Source organism: Xenopus tropicalis, chromosome 2, assembly GCF_000004195.4.
Source record: "Xenopus tropicalis strain Nigerian chromosome 2, UCB_Xtro_10.0, whole genome shotgun sequence".
Taxonomy (NCBI): domain Eukaryota; kingdom Metazoa; phylum Chordata; class Amphibia; order Anura; family Pipidae; genus Xenopus; species Xenopus tropicalis.
The window spans coordinates 54,411,394-54,434,071 of NC_030678.2; the positions used below are offsets into that span (position 1 = coordinate 54,411,394).

The 22,678-nt window shown below is 38.6% G+C and overlaps 1 protein-coding gene across 2 annotated transcripts; it reads right to left on the bottom strand.

The window, feature by feature from the left end:
* Positions 1 to 11,458: 11,458 nt before the first annotated feature.
* olfml3 (olfactomedin like 3) lies at positions 11,459 to 21,011 on the bottom strand. Of its 2 annotated transcripts, NM_001078850.1 has the most exon segments (4): positions 12,622 to 14,218; positions 16,551 to 16,625; positions 18,832 to 19,111; positions 20,650 to 20,857. In NM_001078850.1, coding segments are annotated over 4 exon segments (1,251 nt in total). In that variant the 5' UTR covers positions 20,758 to 20,857; the 3' UTR covers positions 12,622 to 13,430.
* Between the last annotated feature and the right edge of the window lie 1,667 nt (positions 21,012 to 22,678).

Here is a 22,678-nt window from a genome sequence, read left to right on the forward strand (position 1 = left end):
CTTCACTAATCCTGAGCCCATCCCCCAACAGATTGGGACCTCAAGAATGAGCTAAAAAATACCTGGGCCTGTGTGCTTTTTATGTCCTGCTGGGCCCCTCCCTCATTACCGTATGCATGAGGAGGGAGTGTCCAGGAACTTGTAATATGACCCCCCCCCTGTTGAGAGCTGCACTTCTCATGCCAGTTTCTTGTCATATAATATTGGTACTTGCCAGTACCCAATATTATTATGAAAATATGGGCTTGCTTTAACCCATATGTGGGCGATCAGAATGATACCAAACATGAGGAGTGTCTCATGCCCCAGCCCCCCAGAAACTATCCCTCCTAACTGGTGGGTATAGGCCTGTTTGGTATCATTGGGAAGCATGGGACCCCTTCATAACCAATATGTGATTTATGAGGATGTGAACCCTAAAGCAAAGGAGATATGGATCCCTTTCTATAACCCATATTTTCTCCCAGCTGCTCCCCCTGCTGGTCCTAGGTCCACACTTTGCCTCTCCTTGATCAACACATCAAAGAAACCAAAGGCCCCCACCTTCCTGCCCCAACTGGCAGGTCCCACATTGTCTGATGAGTTTGATGAATTTGTAACCTTCCACAGTCCCTTGTTATGTATTAAATTAATTAAGGGTCTCTTGTGGACACAAAGCCAAATGTTGCCAGGTTTAACTCTGGACATGCCAGGGCAATATTATGCTGATATGACAATGACTTTGAGCTTTCTTAACCCCTTGGATACTGCGAATTGGGCTATCAGTACACATCTTCCTTCTTGGTCCAGATTCCAACCCCACTGAGGGTTGTTGGGCCTTGACATCCAATAAGTGATTGCAGCTATTTTATGAGATAGATGGATAACTATAAGTTAGAAAGCAAATACAATTTAAAGCAGAAAAAGAGTTAAAGACATATAACATAAAATGAATAAAGAACACATGAAGAGGGAGTGAGAGACTCAGATAGAGGTCACACTTAAAAGCCTACTAATGCGCCATACAGTGACCTGGGATCCAAGACTGTAATTGTAAGAGAGAAAAAGTACAAAGTGGTCAGTCTAAACCAGCGGTTCTCAACCTGTGGGTCGGGACCCCTTTGGAGGTCGAATGACCCTCTCACAGGGGTCGCCGAAGACCATCGGAAAACACATATTTCCAATGGTCTTGGGAATTATTTTATGGTTGGGGGTCACCACAACATGAGGAACTGTATGAAAGGGTCGCAGCATTAGGAAGGTTGAGAACCACTGGTCTAAACAGAGAGCAATTGCAGTGATCTGTTTCTGTAAGAATATTAACAGGAAAAAATATTGTAATAAATGTTTTAGATCAATAAAAGAGATGAATTCCAAGATGGAAATAACCATTTCTACTTTTTAATCTGAGACACTTTTAAAGGATTTTGGTTAGCCCTTGATCCAATTCAATTTATTTTAGAATGATCAGTTGAGGTTGTAGAGGAATAAAATTAAATGAGTTATCCTGCATTATATTGGGAGGGATTAAGGAATATTTCTTCTTACTGTTCCTATTTGGTGATTACAGTCTGAATGATTTTAATTTCCTGCTTTCTTTGATAAATCATATACAATTCGCATCAGAAGGCTTTCGGTATAGTCTTCTTATGCATAATTTAATAGCGAGGAGCCCCTTCTCTCCATTGATAGACTGAGAAAACTAGTTTTAAACTGGAACCCTGGTTGGATCTGACCAGCTAACGTGATTTTGTGTTCGTCCACTTTACTGTTTGAGCTATTGTACATAAACTCCACCCCCCATTCATTTCAGTGCTCCAAATCACCCAGTGTGCCACAACCCCTAAGGCAGGGATCCCCAACCTTTTATACCCACAAGCCACATTCCAATGGAAAAAGTGTTGGGGAGCAACACAAGCATGGAAAAGGTTCCTGGGGGTGCAAGTAAGAGCTATAATTGGCTAATTTGATAGCCCCTATGTGGACTGGCAGCCCTACAGAAGGCGCTGTTTGGCTTTACACTGGGTTTTATGCAATCAACACTTGCCTCCAAGGCAGAAATTCAAAAATGAGCACCTACTTAGAGGCCACTGGGAGCAACATCCAAGGGGTTGGTGAGCAACATGTTTGGTCCTTGCCAGGTAAATAATTTGATTATGAGTACACATGTGACTTTTGGTCACACATACAAGCAGACTGGAAACTTTAGGTCTGGGAGAAGTTGCAGTTCTGCTCTAAGGGGAAAGCTGGGGAGCCTTGGCTGTGTGAGAAACTGAGAAAACCTCTAGACACTGTAACCGAGAATTGTAATTTAAATTGTGTTGTATTCATTTGCCCAAACTAGGGTCGTAGGTCCTATTGGAATGGGATGGATTCTCTGGTAGCAAGGACTCTCTAGTTGCTACCCTAAAGATTTGGGATTGAAGTGAAAGCACAAAGAACTATGAATGTGAGGACAGTGTTATTTCTGTTGAACTTTTGTTTGCTACCAGGGCTTGGAGCCCTTCCCAGGGGTAATGCTCATGATTTATAAAAGTTACAAGTTGCTGAGACTGTTGTGAGGTCAGATAGGAAAACCTGTAATTTTCCTTTAATTACCGTTTGCTTCACTGAGGAATCTGACACATGAACTTTAATTTCTTCTGTCTAAACTTCTGTGTGAGATAAATACCGATGCACAGTTCTGTTATAAACCCTGTGTACCTGCCTTTTATCTGTATGAATAGAGATGTAGCGAACTGTTCGCCGGCGAACTAATTCGCGCGAACATCGGGTGTTCGCAAGTCCGCAAATTCGCGAACTTTTCGTGATGTTCGCAATTTGGGTTCGCCGGCACCGAAAAAATCGCAAAACTTACGATAACGGTACGAATGCTCCGAAAAAATCGCAAAACTTACGATAACGGTACGAAAAAGTCGCAAAACTTACGATAACGTTACGAAAGCTCCGAAAAAGTCGCAAAACTTACGATAACGTTACGAATGATCCGAAAAAGTCGCAAAACTTACGATAACGGTACGAATGATCCGAAAAAGTCGCAAAACTTACGATAACGGTACGAATGATCCGAAAAAGTCGCAAAACTTACGATAACGTTACGAAAGCTCCGAAAAAGTCGCAAAACATACGATAACGTTACGAAAGCTCCGAAACAGTCGCAAAACATACGATAACGTTACGAAAGCTCCGAAAAAGTCGCAAAACTTACGATAACTTTACGAAAGCGCCGGAAAATACGAAAAAGTCGCAAAATTACCGATCATTTCGAAAAACGGCGTGTGTCAATTTTTCAGAGGTTTTTGCCCTTGATCCCCCTCCTGCATGCCACTGTCCAGGTCGTGGCACCCTTTAAACAACTTTAAAATCAGTTTTCTGGGCAGAAATGGCTTTTCTATTTTTTAAAGTTCGCCTTCCCATTGAAGTCTATGGGGTTCGCAAAGTTCGCGAATATTCGCAATTTTCGGCGGAAGTTCGCGAACTTTTTTTTTGAGGTTCGCTACATCCCTATGTATGAAAGGAGCTGCCTCTATAACCTAAAGAGCAATTCTACAATTCTCTTGCAGACCACGTTTAGTGAGTATATGTGTCTGTGTATAGACAGGTAGACAGACGCTCATTTTAAAAACACTGGACAAATGTGCACCAGAGCAGTTACCCATAGCAACTCAGGTACCCCGAGCCGGTGCAGTTTTCTGCTCACAGGAGCACTGGCCCGGAGGATCAAGTAAGTGATTACAATCACTGGGAGGTGCCTAACATTTGTCACCCCCCAGTGATTGTACCTTTTCTTCTCCTTTAATCCATGTATATGTATCCTTAGCCTGTGACCAAGATAGTGTAACAGGGTAGGACAGCACATTTTCAATGTAAAACAATTTTAATTCATCCACACAAAGCAGCAGATTTATCAATATTTGTAAGAATCGAATAAAAAGACCTCGGTTATCGACTTGCTTGAATGCTGAAGATACATTTACCAGTGACTTATATAGGATCTCAGCTGGTTTTAGTTGGCATTGCTTTGATTTTTTTAATGCCCTCCTAATTCAGTGGTGTGTTGATGTGGTTAACCCATGGTTTAAAAGGGATTACAGGGACTATTATAAGGAACAAAGACTATTATGTCCTTAGTGTGTTAAATCACAGGCAAACTATACAGAGGCTGAGAATCTGGCTGCAACCTGTAGTCTTATATAAGAACATATGATGGAACTCTAGAGCTATGGTGCGGATAACCTTACATTGTTCCAAGCTGCTCAATTAAGTATTTATAGTTTATTAATCTAAAAATAGGTAATTAGTTCAAAGAACCTCTGGTACCCTGTGTTCCCTCCATACAGCAGTAATATTTTGTCTCTGATCCTTGCTCTATGGAATTTCACATTGTGCAAGTAGTCTAGATGCACTCCTTCTCATACCTAGCAGCTCCAGCATTAAGGAGTTAATTCTAGTATTCTAGCGAGAGTTACTGTTGGCAGCAAAAGAACTAATGATATTTTTACAAGAGGAACTCAAGGCCACTTTATTTCTAGAATCTACAGGACATCAAACCAAGTGAGCTTTAAAAACAACTATAAACCTAAACACACAGAATATTGCTTTTTACTAGGGAAAGACTAACATTTAATCCAATTTTATACAAGATTTTCAACCAGAAAGTATATTTGTTATGTTTTGCCTTTCAGACTCACTGAAACTCCCATAATCACAAGAAAGCTAATTTTTAACTTTTATAAACATTTTGGGATTATTTGAAATACATTTTATAAGATGTTGATGTCTCGACTGATAAAGAGGTGTGTTGTATAGTCCATCTGATTGGATACCCCAAGTCATCCCAGTGAGGCACTGCGGCTCATTTATAAACACTGGGCAAATGTGCACCAGAGCAATTACGCATAGCAACCAATCAGTGACAGGCTTTTATAAACCGCATAGCATTAAATTTGATTAGTTGCTGTGGGTTACTCTCAAGGTGCAAATTTGCTCAGTTTACAAAAGAGCCCCACTATGTAGTTGTTAGTAGGGGAAAAGCTATAGATGTCCCCTGTCCAACACAGACTACATCTTGGTCAAACAAGCATTAGGTTGCAGACAAAATACTCCTTTGTAGCCTTTTGGAATTAGCTTTACTGTGACATCAGAGACTGCCCAAGTCTTTTAGAGCCGTGACAACTGAGTTTCAATGAAAATTGTTTTTTAGTCTTTCTTACTTCTGGACCATTATTAATCTTACCTTCTATGGCAAAAGGTTTCCAGAGATAAATATAAGAAAATAAGCATACATCTCAGTGGATCAGTGGTCAAAAGAGTAGGATTTGGCTGTATGGTACAGTGCCTCCTAAACATGACACAGAGATTGGATTATTGGATCAGTCACTTCTTCCTGGTGAACCATAAGATGTAAACAGACAACCATGAGGCTATAGCCAGACCACAAGCAGCACTGTAACGTATGGAGTGGTGTGTTTGTATGTACATGTGTACAAAGAATACTAATGCCATCTATTCACGAAAAATTGCAGTAGCATATCTTGCAGTGGATGCATAGCTACAACAATGACGATATTCAAAAAAAAAAGGTTGCATTGCAGGAAAAAAATAGTTGAATTGCAACCAGTATGGTAACGTATAATAAAAATCATTCTTTTCCTTCCTGAATACCAAGCCTGAATGCAGTTAAAAGGTTAAAAGAAAGTACAACGTGGATCTTGGTTTAGACTAAAACCACATGTGAGAAAGGCGCTCTTTCCATCATTTGGGAGTAAAACGACTTCCCAGCTGTAATGCACATGGGCAAGAACAGATGTTCCAAAATAGAAAAGATATGAAATATTGTTTCAGCTGGTAGAAATGTGACTCTGTTCCTGCACAGTATGGATTTTCCTGTAGGTTAAGTGTATGCATATAATGTCTATGAGATGTCAGCAAAGCATGTATTAGTGTAGCCTTTAATGTAAATATACTGCAAAGAGAAGTAATATGAAAGAATGAATCAGCATGTCTGGGTATAAATCAGTGATCAGATTGGTTTAACCTACAACAATGAATATACTCAGCATCTGTAAATATATATGTTTATTGCCATATAGTAAGCTCTGTGTGGCAGGGACCTTTTGGGTCTCAATCTGTATAACTGTATTTAATGATTTTTATTATTGCAATGTTTGTTCCACCTATCTGTATAATTCATATATTTTAACAATGTACTGTGTTATGTATACAAGTAATCTGGTTGCCATGAATTACTGCACTACTGCAAATTTGCCCTGTGTTAGTTAAAAAAAACTTGAAGAACATCACATAAGATACTGAATTAGACATTATACTAGACTGTTAGCCAGCAGTAAATAGAGCATCTTAAATAAATAGATCTCAGAATAACAGAGCACAAAATACCATATTGCAGAAGCATGAGGTGCTGCTTATTTCAAGGGACTACATTTGCATTTTCTGTGTTGTGTGGAATCTTTAACAAAGTTTGGTTCAAATGCCAGAGTTCCCCTTTAAAAAATAGCAGCAGATAGTGGCTCTACTGTACTAATGTGGGTGCAAGAACTCAAACCAACAGAGGCAACATGACAAATATGTTGTTGCTATAGTTACTGCACTGGTTCAGATTTGCAGCACTCTCAGTAAAGGAGGGCAACTATTTTAATCGCTCACTTGTTGGAATGAAACTTCGTAATTAATTGCAACAATATAAATTAGGAAAGGAAATCACATTTTATATTTCACTGATAGGCCCTGAACCAATATACAAATAACAGCAAAAAATTCAGTGAAAATAAAACCACATTTTAATGGCTCAAAGATTTTTTCAAAACATAATACAAAACAAATTCAAATGTATACTATACCAAACAGTGACAGGGTGCATCCTAGTGCCTCTCCTAACGCGTTTCGCACAAAGTGCTTCATCAGAGGAGGTCGCTGTCACTGTTTGGTATAGTATACATTTGAATTTGTTTTGTATTATGTTTTGAAAAAATCTTTGAGCCATTAAAATGTGGTTTTATTTTCACTGAATTTTTTGCTGTTATTTGTAGAATGAAACTTTGTGACTGCATGAATAAAGTCTCTGATTTGTGTTTGGTGTTGTGCAATAAGCAAAGCTTAATAGGTGCAATAAAGTAGAAATCGCAACACAAACATAACCGGTTAAATGCTTATTTACAGTAATGAAAGACGTGTTCACAAAATGTTTTTGTTTATGCACAGAAAGGCCGTTTCCAACTTTGCCTCAAGAGACGGAAAAAGTCCTTCCTGACTTAAGAGATTATCAGGTTTCTCATTGGATCAACATTCTGCTTCTGTTTGTATTAAGTACTCTTATTTCCCTGTGAAGAGCTCTTTCCACTGCTGCAACTTAGCTTCCTTTAGGGTTACTTTCTACGTGTCAAGAATAAAATGTTGCTTTTCCTCCCTTAAAATGGAATAATTGTTCTTCAGTATGAAAATATCAGATATATTCAATAATACTAATGGTCCTTATATTTTCAGACCTAGAAATGACCATTAGACAAACACCCCCCCCCCCCATCTTATGTTAATTTACATAGACACAAATATTGGAACTTTTTGTACAATAATTTGAGCCTTGATCATTCAAATATCAAGAACATGTTGTGTAAAGTTGCCTAAACAGCATTTCCACCAAAATATTATGGAAATGTAACATTAGTTTTAATCACAACAGTCCCTTGACTGCTCCTATCACTAGTATATGGATATATTGTGTAAAGTGGGAGTGCAAAGTCCAGTAAATCAAGAGGCAGCAATCCACAACTGACTTTTGTTCACATAATGATATCCATCTGGTATCCAGATAGGCCTCACTAGGACACTGAGCTTCCTTCATTAAAGACTATCTTGTTATATAGTGGCTTAGTGACTTTTCACTTTAGGAAAACCTTAAGGGCTCTGGCACACGGGGGAGATTAGTCGCCCGCGATTAACTCCCTGTTCGCGGGCGACTAATCTCCCCGAGTTGCCTACCCCTGCCATCCCACCGGCGAACATGTAAGTCGCCGGCGGGATGGCAGACGCGGCGGGGCGATTTGCGGAAATCGCCGAAAAAGCCTCGCGAGTCTTTTTCGTCGATTTGCGCGAAATCGCGCCGCCGCGTCTGCCATCCCGCCGGCGACTTACATGTTCGCCGGTGGGATGGCAGGGGTAGGCAACTCGGGGAGATTAGTCGCCCGCGAACAGGGAGTTAATCGCGGGCGACTAATCTCCCCCGTGTGCCAGAGCCCTAAACCAGGGGTCCCCAGCCTTTCTTACTCGTGAGCCACAGTCAAATGTAAAAAGACTTGGAGAGCAACACAAGCATCATAAAAGTTCATGGAGATGCCAATTAAGGGCTAAGGTTGGCTATTAGGCAGCCTCTATGCACACTATCAGCTTACAGGGGGCTTTATTTGGTAGGAAATCTTGTTTTTATTCAACCAAAACTTGCCACCAAGTCAGGAATTCAAAAATAACTACCTGGTTTGCTCACGAGCCTCTGGTTGGGGATCACTGACTTACACCATACAAAAGTCATAGCTTCTCTAGGCCACACTAGAATTAGCCCATGATTCTACAATTCCTTTGGGGATAACATATGCATTGCTGACATGACCTGCCACTAAGCTGGCCTCCTCAGGGCGGCACTATGGGATGCTGCCTCCTCGCATTGTTAGGTCAGAAAGTGCAATAGCAATCCCTGAACTAGAAGGGAATCGGAATTACGGTTCTTGAAAGGATAACTAAACCTTTCAAATAAGTTGATGTAAAATTGATGAGTGTGCTATTCTATGCTTCTAATCTATATTTTACACTCATTCATTATTTTTTTTCATTTCAAGATATTAAGGGTTAAAGTTCTGTTAATATGAATGCATTTTGTTACAACAGTGTCACCTGATGATCATTTTCCGAACATGAAGTAGTCGAGGATATTGTCAGGAAAGAGGTAAGAAAATGTATCTCTTAATCAGAACATCCGACCAGCCCTCTTTTTCTCTCCATGACAATGTCTTTGACTACTTCATGTTCAAAAAGTGACCAGTAGGTCGTTGTAACAAAATGAATTCATATTAACAGTACTTTTATCCTTAATATCTTGGAATGGAAAAAAAATTCTGTGTAAATTGCAAAAGTGCTTAGAACAGCACTCTCTCTTTTACATCAACCTATTTAAAAGGTTTACTTTTAAAGTTACCAGAAGTGGATTTTTGCCGCCCCCGGTAACTTCAGGGGACGCTGCTGCCTGATGCGAGTTTTCTCTCCTCATGGCAGCAGGCCCTTGCACTGAGCTTTTGAGGCACAGCCAGCTAAGTTTATATGGAATACACATATTAAGCTTGGAAGGGATGATGAATTTATATTGGTGCTGACACAGGAGTGGGTATAGGAGAGCAGGTTGGCTGTTAGCCTGCATTTAACCTATACAGCCCTGTATGTCTGTAGCCTTAGAGTCAAGGTGATTCTTGGAATTCTGTGTACTCCCAGTGGCTGGAATCTCAGAAAAGTGGAGAACACTCTCAAATTAGCTTTTAAGCAACAGCATTAATATCAAAACAAGTATCTAATTTCTAATTTTCCGCTCCCCATCAGAGGTCCAATCATTGAAGACAACATGACCAATCAATGCAGCATAAAACGCTACTATGGAGGCCTGCTTAGCTCAGTAGATAAGGTTTACAGCACAGATATGAAAAGGATGTTGATTTAGTGAATAATATACCCCATATTGCTAAATATAAAGACATTTGAAGTCACAGAGGAGTTCCATGACTATATAAAAGCACAAGACCGAAAGCAAAGTGCAATATTCTAATGGTCTAATATCCTCATGTTTTTCAATAGGTGATACATTATTTATTAAAATACACAAGTTTTTGTGAGTTATGTGACAGAAATTATATGACTAATCACTGATTATAACTGATTGCATCACTAATCCCTGTTTATAAGTATATCAATTACAGGATATTCATGGCTTTGTGTATTATAAAGTAATTAAAGGTCCTTCATAATTTACTTTCTACAGCAAGATAAATATATTACGAGGTTTGAAAGTGTAGCAATAAACTATAGTAGTATATTGTCTGTTGCCTTTTAGTCAAAGGCAACAGACAAGAAAGACATTCAGAAAGCATACTTAACTGTTAATTAAAGTACAGTTTATGGAACTGAAACCCTTTTATCTATAGTGTATATTGTCTGTTTTTTTTTTTATTAGATATCTCTACATGCAAGAAAAAAAAGCAATAGAAAGCACTTAAATACAATCAGAGAAGTGGTTTTGTGCTATTTACAAATGTAGCTATTCATCTAAGGCAGTGCTGTCCAACTGGCGACCCCCCTCTGTGTGGCCCCCCACCTGTCTGGCTGCTTTGATGGCTTACCTTTGAGTAAGCATTAAATGGTATCAGTACTGAGATTAACTGGCCCCCTGCATGGTTCTCACCTCAGATTCAGGCTGTAATCCCCCTGTATTGTTTAAATATGTAATCCCCTGTGTTTTTCACACCTTTTAATACCTGCATTGTTCAACCCCTGCAGTGTTCACACCTCAGGCTCAGACTGTAATCACTCCCATTGTTCACTTCTTCACACCTCAGACATAGGTACTGTAGGCAGAGTATGGCACATACAGCCAGCATAGGGCAGGTAGAGTATGGCACACACAGGCAGCATAGGTCAGGGAGGGTATGGCACACACAGGAAGGGTAGGGCAGGCAGAGTATGGCACACACAGGCAGGGTAGGGCAGGCAGAGTATGGCACACAGAGGCAGCATAGGGAAGGCAGAGTATGGCACACACAGGCAGCATAGGTCAGGGAGGGTATGGCACACACAGGAAGGGTAGGGCAGGCAGAGTATGGCACACACAGGCAGGGTAGGGCAGGCAGAGTATGGCACACAGAGGCAGCATAGGGAAGGCAGAGTATGGCACACACAGGCAGGGTAGGACAGGCAGAGTATGGCACACACAGACAGCATAGGACAGGCAGAGTGCTGCCTGTGTGTGCCATACTCTGTTTGCCCTATGCTGCTTGTGGGAGGTGAACCTGGCAGGGGTTTGCTGTGGGAGTTTGTTAGCAGTTGGAAATAGCCATTAAATGGTCCCTAAGGTGTGTAATTATGTACTGGGGGTTGCTGTGCTATCCACAGGGGAGGAGGAGGCATATGGAATTTAAGGGTATATCTTAGTATGACATAATTCTTTCACATATGAATGCTGGTTGATATCCCCACAGTAAGGACCAAGCATTTGGGATTTTGCTGTGCTACCACCATTGTGATAAAATAGGTGTGGTTTGAAGTGGGTGTGGTTTCAAAAAGGGGAGTGGTCAAAACTGGCTTCCATTAGCGGCCCTCCACCATGTATGCTAGAGAAATTCCGGCCCTCGGCACCGTAGAAGTTGGACAGCACTGATCTAAGGCATCAAAAGTTGTAGCCTGGGCAATGAAAACAAGCATAATGATATAGTAATTATGACTGCAATATTTTATTTTCAGCTCACTGAACGCCAACCTTCAGAGAACAGGAGTAATTACCTGTTTATACACAATGTATATCAGAATTGATTTATTCAAAACATAATTACAAAGATATTGGCTAGCAGCATGGGTTCTATCGTACATCCCACTGATCTGCACTTCACAGCTTGTATAGGTTATATCAGAAATGAGCCCAATACTGAGTGCTAGTAGAAGTAAATTAATCAATAAACAAGGCCAGTGCATAGATCTGATAAATATTCTGAGGAATATATATGTAGAACGCAGCGATATAAATGAGCAAAATAATTGTTTTTGTTTCTGAAGGGCATTACACTGCAAATCTGCCTTTGAAAAAAGCAATTGGTAAATAATATGCTGAAGAAAATATTTTATGTAACTCTGACAGCTTTCATATCCATACAGTTTCAATATTTACCAGTGCATTCCCTTTAACATGGATATCTGAAATACAGAGCTTGACAAGCCGGCTTCAATATATATACACATAGCGACTGATAGAGCAGTGGCTGTTTCTAATGGCACAGCCATCAAAGAATATTTTTGTTTCCATAAGGTAAAAAAAAAAAGCATCACATCACTTACCTCCTGATTCATAAGGAAGCTGCCCATATATCAGATGGGCGGATTTATGTCCAGATATATTCTAATAAAAAACCTAGACTATGTTACTCTTCCTCTGACCAATTGTTGTGGGGTTATGTAGTGATAGGAACAACAAATGCCACAGTTCACTTCCTAGTTAGGGGTTATGATCTGGCTCCTTCATAATAATGAAAGCAAAGATTTGACTGGCTGCTATGAGTGTTTTGGACGGAGGTTACATTTTCCCTGTTGCTATATAATCTATGTCTTAGATCTAATCTAAACAGACACAAAGGGGTCTAGTAAAATGTAATGAAAGTATTTTATGATTCTCAGTGTTTTTTGTTTTTGTCTCGGGACAAAATTAAATTCACTATCATTAGTGACAAGTTTACCCACATCAAATTTTGCCAAAATATATACTGTGCCAAGCATGAATTTCCCATAGGCGGTGAAATTAATTATAGCATGAAAAGATTTTGACTCATTACTGAAAATGTTTGTTCCAAACTTGGCTTTCCATAAATACAAAAAACAATAAAATTTGTAACCAAAAAATTCTATTTTTACTAGAAATCTAAAACAATTGTTTTCTGACATTTTAACAAATCAGCCCCAAAATAGGGGTTCCTTCCCATAATACATTATAAATGCACATAGCTCATAGCATTTTGTTTGTGATCTGATATTTTTTTTACATTGTATTTTACTTTAGAATAAATTCTAGCGTTAAAAATTTAAACAAATAAGGAAACTAAAATAATGCTTTGGCATGTTGTATCAATAATGGCTGGAAGCAGAGGAAGACATTTTGATTTGGGGCGGCTAAAAAAGTGTACTTTCATATGTCACCATGAGGGGTGGCAATCCCAGCAGACTTTCATGTAATTCTAATCCATTCTAGCCAGTCAGTGATGGGCTAGTGGATCTACCCCATCAGTCATATATCTTTAAAACTGGTTCATGTATAGCAACCTTACGTTAAGCCTCCCTACATATTTTTTTTCTACCTAAGAAAATAGGTAGAAAATTATCCAGAACTAGTTATCTAGAAGTTATTGGGCAAAATAATAAGCAAAAGACTGCATCCTTATATGCTGAACCATATAGGAAAGGGTTTTTTATGGTTAACATTTTGTCTAAAAGTAACATGAACTGTGTAGTGTGTATAAGGCCAGAAATACAAAGCAAGGTTTGAAGAATCACATGTGGTGGCACTTATATTTAAAGAAAATGCCCTTCTATGATTTCCAACGGAAAACATATGCATCTATGCAGGTCACAAAACAGCAATAATGAAAATGGATAAATGGACAGACACAAACAACAGAAATATCCTTCCTGATATCCTTTTAATAAAGTTCATCTCTGTGTTTCATGTTTAGCTTGTATAACATCTGGTAGCCATCATCCCAAGCATAGATCTGTTTCTCCTTAGGGTTATATTTCATGCTGGAATGGGATCCATACCTCTTTGGGAAGTAAACAATGGGGACATTTTCACTAGATATGGTGCCACTGACATCAAAAACACACTGGATACGCGAACGACTTGGAAGCTTAGTGTTATACACTACATAGAGGGAACCACAGACCACAAAAGCACTTTCAGCATTTTCTATGGGACATGGTGTGTCCCACATCTGCTCAATGCTAAGACTACTTGGATCCAGTTTGGCTAAGCAGATGTTTTTCTCATTCTCTTTAGTGGCATAAATGACCCAAAGTCCTTCTTCATCAGCTACAATGTCTATGTAGTTAAATTTGGATAGACCATACACTGGGACTTGTTGTTCGATTGGTAAAACAGCACTATCAATAATCGTTTTGTTGGCCAAGTTGAACTTGATTACCTGAAATTCATTGTCTTGCCGGATATAGTAGAGGTTGCCATCATAAACTATATGTCCTGTGCCAATCCAAGGAAATGGAAGCTTAATCTTGGCTGCCTTGCGTGTGGAAGAGGAAAGGGTAAATTCTTTCATACGGGGATACACATACACAGTGTCATTACCAGCTCCATCAAAGACATAGATCCGATCTGAATTCCCTGCTAGGTCCTTGGTCCAAAGGCCTGCAGAGCTCCCAAATCGTTTTAGAATCTTCATGGCAGTAACTTGAGATATAGTATCACTGCAATCTAAGGAGGCAAAAAAATGGCAAATTTTTAGTTCATCATAAATTATTGTTGTAACATTAGTCAGAGACGTAATTTCACTTAAAATGACTTCACACATTATTGTAAAAAGTTAGAATCTATAGAAAAAATCTAGGCCAGTTTATGGCCAAAACCATTGCCATCCACCAGTCATCTAGATATGATAAGGCTAGAAATAAGGAGACATTTTGACAACCCAGAACAGATACTTGACATCACATATTTTAGCACAAGAACTCTGGGGGGGGGGGGGGGGGCTCATGTGGAGCCTTTCCAATAATGTGTGTTTAGTTTAAAGGACAACTAAAATTACTCACTGAATCACATGTACCAATGAACAGTAACTTGACAGTGCTGAGAGTTTTGCAAGAAGCAGCAAAAAAGTTAAATGATTGGCTTTAATACTTTTAGCTAACACTTTTTGCTACGTCTAGCAAAGCTTTTAAAGGACAATGAAAGGTTAATATAAAATTAAAGTAAGTCTAAAGGCATTCTTTTTAAGTACTTACTGCATATCTAAATACCCAGATCCCTGCTTGCTTCTCTGAGATATGGTGCTGGCAGCCTACAGCAGTGTGAAGACTCCAGTGACATCACTGAAATCTCTCTTCACTTCCTGTAGGCTGCCAGCGGCAGCCTTCCTATTCTCTGAGCATGTGTGTAACTTGATCCTGTCTCCTGTTCTGAGCTACACATGCCCACCAGCCAATCAGAAGCGGATCTGGCAGAGGGGAGGAGGGGGGAGGGAATGAAACACATGTGCAGTATGAAGCAAGGAGGGAAAGGAAGGGAGAATACCATTTTTATAGATGGCTGCCTGTTCTACAAAATGTGAAGTATGTGTGACTGAGTAAATATTTGATTAGGTGAGCCAAAAGTGTGGCGTTTTTACTAAACAATAGGAGGACTATTGGGCAGTATGCTTTTTAAATTTTGACTTGCATTCTCCTTTAACAAATTATTTTTTGTGGCAGTATAGAACACTTCAAATGACTGTACTTTAGTAAAAAGGCTGCAAAGCCACTCAGAGGAAGGCTTCTGTGCAGGCGTTTATTGCAAGATTTGGCCCCTTCCAAAGGACTAGACATAAATTCCTTGCACGTAAGTTTAACCTGTCACCCCCTCGCTTTGGCATCGGCACATGCTCCTTCAACGGGAAACTTTTTGGATTAAAAAATTGGATACTTTAGCACCAAGAGGGCTAAACGAATATTGTTCCTTCAATTGTTTCTTACCAACGAGATCAAATGTCACTATAAGTCAGTATTGGTTTTTATTACATGCATTGCTAGTTTTCCCTTTAACCCTGAATCTCTGTATGTACTATACAGGGTAGGGGTTAAAGAGTAGGGTTGTGGCTATGCTATGGAGGGGAGGGGTTACTTTGGTATTGTATAAAACTTCATTATGTGTATGTCTTCCTATGGTTTAACATCTTGATAAAGGTCCTAGACCTGGACCGAAACGTTGATGTTTTTAATGCAACAATAAATGAATTATAAAGAATGAGGAGTGCGCATTGTCAATTGGAATGAATATGAGCTACAACCATGTGCAGCACCCTTGAATTGGATATGGAGTAAAGTGAGAAATGGGAGTGCGGACCCAGTGATACAATATATATATATATATATATATATATAGCAGGTTTATAGAAAGCACTCACGGCATCAGAACGTTAAGTAAAAAAATTTTTGTTTATTTAATCATCGCATCTACGCGTTTCGATCCTCATAGGATCGTCATCAGGATGAAAAAAACATTTTTTTACTTCACATTCTGATGCCGTGAGTGCTTTCTATAAACCTGCTGTCTATTTTTTGGTCAGCACCCGGTGAGTGCTTTTGGAGTGGCGAGTGCCGATTTTACTTGGACTATATATATATTATATATATATATATATATTATATATATATATATATATATATATATATTCAACTACATTCATTTATTGTGGTTATGTTAGTAATTGTGCAATTGTTTTTTTCTCATATTCCAGAACTCTGTTCTGAAGGGAGTTCCAAACATTTGTGAATCTCCCATACACATCTGTGCTTACTTTCATGATCATGTACTTAGCACTCACTACTATAAAATAGCTAGCTAATTATGCTATTTAACTGAGCACTGAACACCATACTGATTTTCTAGGTATTTTACATAACAAGCTAACACATTTTCTCAATTGACAGTTATTGTACTAATATAGAGTCTGTTGGATGATAAAAACAAGGTTGGGGAAATTTTACCAGACTACCTTTTAAACATGAAACTGGCTTGAAAATCTTTAAAGGGGTTAATGGAACCTACTTACAAGGTTTTCTGATGACTGGAGGAATCAGGATCTCATCTGTCTCCTCTTTTCCAGGAATATCAGCCGCAGGGCAACCTGTCATGACAATGTAGGTTCCACTAAGCCAGAGATTTCCAATCTGTGGCTCTCTAGGTTTTGGTGAACTAGAGTTCTCGCTAAGCAACAAAGGGAAACCTCACTAATGTCTTTTTATCTTCTTGAGTTCCACAAACACATTTAATTTGTAGTAGACATGGACAGAGAGTTACACAAACGTGCTCTGTAAAGAATCAAATGTCTTGTCATAACTATATTGTATATACCCAGTGGGACATTGTATGTTCCAGTGTAATTAAGAGCAATTGTAGGTTAAGGTAAGTCTCTTTCCTTGACTGGAAGAGGTTGGATATTTCCACAACAGATAGTAGCAGTGTTGGTCTTTTTATGTTGCACTATATTCTTTGTTTTTTTATTAACAATAAAGACAACCTGTTGATGTATTCCTGGACCCTGTCAGGAGGAGCCATTTCCACCACAGCAGAGCTATCAAACAGTAGGCCCACTGGCTAAATGTAGCTCTCCAAGAGGTTTTAATTGCACCTATCATTGCTAAGGCCTCCATTGATGTCTTTGTATGACATCATTGTTTTAAAATAATTCACCCCCAGATAGCAGAAATAGCAGATGGAAGATGGAAATCTTGGACAAAATTGCCCTACAATATTCTAGCCTCTGGCCTCTCCAAATATCCCATCTGTATTCGCTAGCCTTATTTTTCTGTACCTCTGTCTAGCATGTACTGTGAAAAGCTTTATGCTGTGCACTCAACAGTCATTAGGAATTCATCAAAAAAATATGAGCATGAAAATGGTGTGAAAAAAGAAATTGCTTCTAATTTGAATATCTTCACTTTTGGATTGTGAAAATATTCAAATTACATTGTCACATGAAGACATTTCATTATAAATAAGGTTCAGAGTGAGACCAAAACTATGAATGATGTATAATCTCTGCACAATATGTCAGCACTATGTAAATAAGAGATTATTATAATATTTATCTTAACCCTTTTGACAACAAATATGGGTCCACCTTGGAGTTTAGCTTCAACATAATCTCATATAGCGCTGTGCTTCCCAAGGGGGCTTTTGGGTGAGATTTGCTAAATCCAATGTGGGGCAAACTACTCTCTGCAGAGAAAGTGTATGGCAGTGTGTGGCTACTGTGGGACGAAAAACTCACAACATTATATTTGACATCTTGGAGATGCTCACAGTAGCAGGTCCTTTTGGTTCTTAAGGTGGCCATACAAGTAAAGATTTTTAAAGGAGAAGGAAAGGTAAATACAAACATAAGCACTCACACCTCTATCAAAAGAAACACAGGATTTCTTATCTCCTTTTTTGTAAACATGTTCTTTGGTATCAGACCTCCTCTCTTAGAAAAATACTTCATTTCTGGGGCCGGGACCTGGGCAGCTCTCTCCTCTCTCCCTTCTCCTGCTCCCCCCTCCCTTAAGAATTCATAAAACTCACTCTCCCCTCCCTTTGAAATGTGTAATCTAAACTACCAACGGCTAGACTGCAAGCAGGAAGCTACGAAGACCAAGATAAAATGGCAGCTGCAATCTTAAACAAATGGAGGTAGCTTCTAGGGCTCTTTACTCAGGTATGATAAACCTTTCTTCAGAATAACTATAGTGTTCTAGGTGGTATTAATGTGGTGAATTCATTGGCAGTAAAATGCCGAAATGACTTTCCTTCTCCTCTAAAAGATCTTTTCGTTATTGTAGGACCAAGCTTATCTTGAAACAATTGTTTAAAAGTACCATTTGCCAATTAACGAAAGCAACCATTTCAAGCGATATTTTCTAATTGTAGCTAGAAAAACTACATGCTTGGTTTTCTGACTAATGCCAGATCAAAAATTGATAGATGTGCGATTGTTTGGTGCCAAGTAACTTTACAATAATTTGATAATTTGTCGGATCGCATACTAGTAAACTATGTTAAAATAATGTCTGCTTTATTGCCCTAATACCACCAACAGCTAAGCACTACATTTCAATGAAAGCAAGACTCATGGCTATTGGGTCTAAGATAGCAAAGAGCATTCAGCTCTTAATATGTTTGCTATGGCATCACATTGGTTAGATAGCACCCTATCCTAACTATAACCTTCTCCTAACTGATGAGTGGTAATAAATTAATAAATAAACGTTTTCTTAAAAGTTTCATTGTCAACGAAGGTTTTTTTTTATATAACCAGGTGAATATTTTCTATTTTAAAAAAAAATGGTTACCGGTGATCTTCTCATATTTTTCTTTCTTCTTTTTCTTGGCATCATGAAGCTCTGTCAACTTTTCATCAATTTCCACACATGGTGGCGCAGGGTTCTGCGTTTCAATGTAGTCAACCTCCCGCTCCAACCGGTCAACTCGAACATTGGTGTTCTCCATCTCATTTCTTAAACTTTCCCGTTCTTTCTCAATATTTTCAAGCATCTTCAGGACTTGGTTTTTGAAATCCCGAAGTTCTCCACTATACCGACTACTCTGGTCGTGCCACTGTGATAGTCTTTCCTGTGGGGAAATTTTGCAAAGTGCATTGTGAGTAATTTTATTGTAATTTGGTTTGTTTCTGTAAAAAATATATTGATGTAAAAGAAGAATTTTGGTAAATTACACTAAAATGGGCTTATATAGCCATAAAAACTATATTTTCCTTGGTGGAACGGAATGAACTCTTGCACACATACTAAAAAGCACTGCTTCTAGTTACGACTAGTCTACTAAAAAAAGAATTGTACCAAGATCTGATTGATTGCAATGGGTTTTACTGGTGCAACTAATCCCAATTTATATACATTATGGCCTGAGGGAAATTCACTTTATGAGATGGCTCTAATGACATTTCTATAGGGTTGATGTAAAAATGCAGGTACTACATGACAAAAGTGCGGTTGCTGGTAGCAACAGATCAGGTCTTTACTTTCATCATATCATCCAACTTGTGGAAGACTACTACACTACACTACTCAAGTCAGACACTAAGTTTCCATTTACAGTCATTGTCATTTTTACCAGATATCATTATTATCTTTATTACAGTCCTCAAAAGAGTGCTATTTTTCTTTGGTACCATACAAGAAACACCATTAAACCAAGTGTCTGTATATTCTTAATTGCTTGTAGTCCCCTAGCTGCAAACGTGACAGCTCCAAGCTATGAGAACTAAATATGTGTGATATAAGGCTTTGGACTATGCATATATATATTTTTTTATTCAGCTAAAACCAATGGTACATTGAGGTATTTTGACCACTTTGGTGCAAATTATTATGGCATTCAAAACACCTCCACTTATCATAGCAAATACCATGCTTGCTATAGCATTTTACAGCATCTGCCTGTCACCGAGGGTGTGCGCAATAGTGTTTCCCATTCTTTGCTGTAGGAAAGAGATGGACAGGTCCAGAAAGAATTCAGTTCTTAATTCTGCGACAGCAGAACCAATACAGCCCCTCTACACCACCTCCACATTTACTTCCTGAGCTTGGGTTGTGGCAAGGGGGCCAAAGTGCCACTTGGACAAAGTTTGCATGGTTTTCTACAGTACCAGAATATTTGCCTTTATGTTTAAAGTCAGCCATTTAGTTCACCTTTGAGTAAATATTATAAGTTATCTTTAAGCTCAAACTTGGACCCTGCAACCAGCTGCTGTCATTTTACACTGGATAGATGCTGACCAAATTTCTTTTTTTTTTAAATCACAAAAAATAAAAAACAAGAGCAACTGAGCAATTGCAAATTGTCTACATCGTCTACATCATACTAAAGTTAATTTAAATGTGGACTACCCCTTTATGGTTTGGCATTTAAACAGTAGCATAAAGTAAAAGACCTCTGTAGTATATGAATTTTAGCAAGGAAATGTATCTCTTTCCTAACTTTTTCCTAGTTTTTTCTAACTACTACATAGGGTACTGCCAAGGATTTTTTTTTTTTTTACCATTTTTCAAAGCATAGATTGTTAGTAAAAAGTTAATAATTTTTCTATTTGATTAAATGATTGCTCTTTCCATTTCCTTTTCACTGTCCCTCTTACATAGGGCACTTACCTCCAGAACACCCATCCTTCCTTGTATATACTCCAAAAAAACTGCTTGTTGCTGGGCAGTGATCACAGTGACAAATACAAGAAGGATGCAGGCCACAATCCCAGCCATCGTTGGCTCTATCCCGAGACTGTAAAGGATTTTTATTCCAAAATCGTTTGCTCTTAGTGATTGTGGAAGAGGTTTAGTGCTGGACTCCGCAGCAGTTCTGTTGTTCTGCGCTGGTTCCAGCTCACTGCTTTGGAATGCTTGGCCACTCTTCCTTGTGGGAGGTACTTCAGCCACATCTCAGCTCAGCCTTTCCCTGGCTTTATTAGAGCCAGATGTAGGACAATTGCTCTATATTCTCAGCAACCCCTTCCTGGCTGGAGAGTTGAATGTGATAGAGAATTATGAAAATGAAAATTTAAATTCATGTGAACATTGTATTGGCGGAGAGACCTGGAATGACTACCTGGTGACCCTCCACATCTAAGAACTGTAGTTGCAAGGTCACAAAATAAACATTATTATTCTGCTATATAAAGAGCTGATTTATTACCAAGTACAGATTATTCTTAGATACACCAATGTGTTAAACAGTGCGGCTTAGTTTGGCTATAGCTAAACAATGGGTGACTTCATGGGAAATGCATCAGTCTACCAGTATGTTTAGCCACACAGTGTTGGAGTGCTCTACCTGTTACTCCAACCTATTTCTGCTTAAACAGTCTATAGGCCCACCTGCCCATACACAAAGTCCAAATTGCTGTAGAGCAGTTAATGTGATTGCATAAAGTGGTTTATTGGAGCTGATGTCAACCTTTTGAGCCAATAAACCATTTTATGCAATCAAATTAACTGTTCAATGTGCTACAGCAATTTGGACTTTCTACCAGTATGTTTTAGGACTGTGAACAAAACCCACCCACTTAGGGAGAACTTACACTATCTGTATTTATACCATATCTGCTTTGAAAAAATAAGATAATTACTAGTTTCAGCACCATCAAGTTTGTATTAAAGGGTCTTTAGTTGGCAGAGTACAGTCATGGTATTGGGATTGTAGTATTCCCTCAGACTGGCATGGGTGGGGTAGTACAGGTATGGGATCCGTTATCCAGAAAGCTCTGATTACAGGAAGGCCATCTTCTTTAGACTCCATTCTAAACAAATGATTCTAAACCTTAAGAATGTTTTCCTTTTTCTCTGTACTGTAAAACAGTACCTTGTACTGGATCTCTACTAATATATAGTTAATTCTTATTGGAGGCAAACCAATCCTATTGGGTTTCATTCATGTATGGGGATCCAAATTACAGAAAGATCCTGTATCTCCAGGTCCCAAGCACTCTAGATAACAGATTCTATACCTGTATACCTAAATATACTAACTGTCTAACAATTAACATTGCAAGAATTTAACCAAGTATTTTGCTATATCATTGGACAAAAACAGTACATACAATATTTTGAAAAATATTCTGGAGCTACGTAACCCATCTGCATTCTCCTGATATAGAGGATTTATAGTTTCATATTAAAATGAAATTAAAAAAAAAATTGTGAAAACTAATATCTGGCATGTCTGGAATCTTTGCAACAATGCCATTTGCCAAGGATATAAGAAAAGAGTTTACACCCCGCGCTCCACCTAATGGCAAAAAAACAGCATTGATAAATGAATTATTATTCTTTATTTATATAGCTCTTACAGAGAGTATAGAGATAATACAACTCATTCTTTAATGGCGTATTTATTATAATAATTTTCATAGCTCAGAGCATTTAAATTTATCCTTTAGATAAGGAATTCGGAACTGGACAATCTAAAGAAAGAGCCTATGTAAAATATATACATTTCTAGTTATTATTTTACTTTTGTTTTCATTTAAATGCCCCTAAAAACTAAAACAAGAGATTTTACTTGCACAAAAGTTTTCACACAGCAGGCAGTCATTTAAAGATATAAAAATCTTAGGACAAACCTTTACCTCTATTATGCTCTGATCCCGGACTGAATGACTTTGTAAAGCCTTCCATGGAAAGGCAC

What these genes read in the sequence shown, in the direction of transcription:
- olfml3 (XM_012965130.3), bottom strand. Translation starts at nt 20,757, where the DNA reads ATGGCTGGGATTGTGGCCTGCATCCTTCTTGTATTTGTCACTGTGATC. An exon ending in GAAGGATGGGTGTTCTGGAG is followed by an intron (nt 19,112 to 20,649) that starts GTAAGTGCCCTA and finishes ATTTCCCCACAG; the next exon opens with GAAAGACTATCACAGTGGCA. An exon ending in AAAATATGAGAAGATCACCG is followed by an intron (nt 14,219 to 18,831) that starts GTAACCATTTTT and finishes TTGCCTCCTTAG; the next exon opens with ATTGCAGTGATACTATATCT.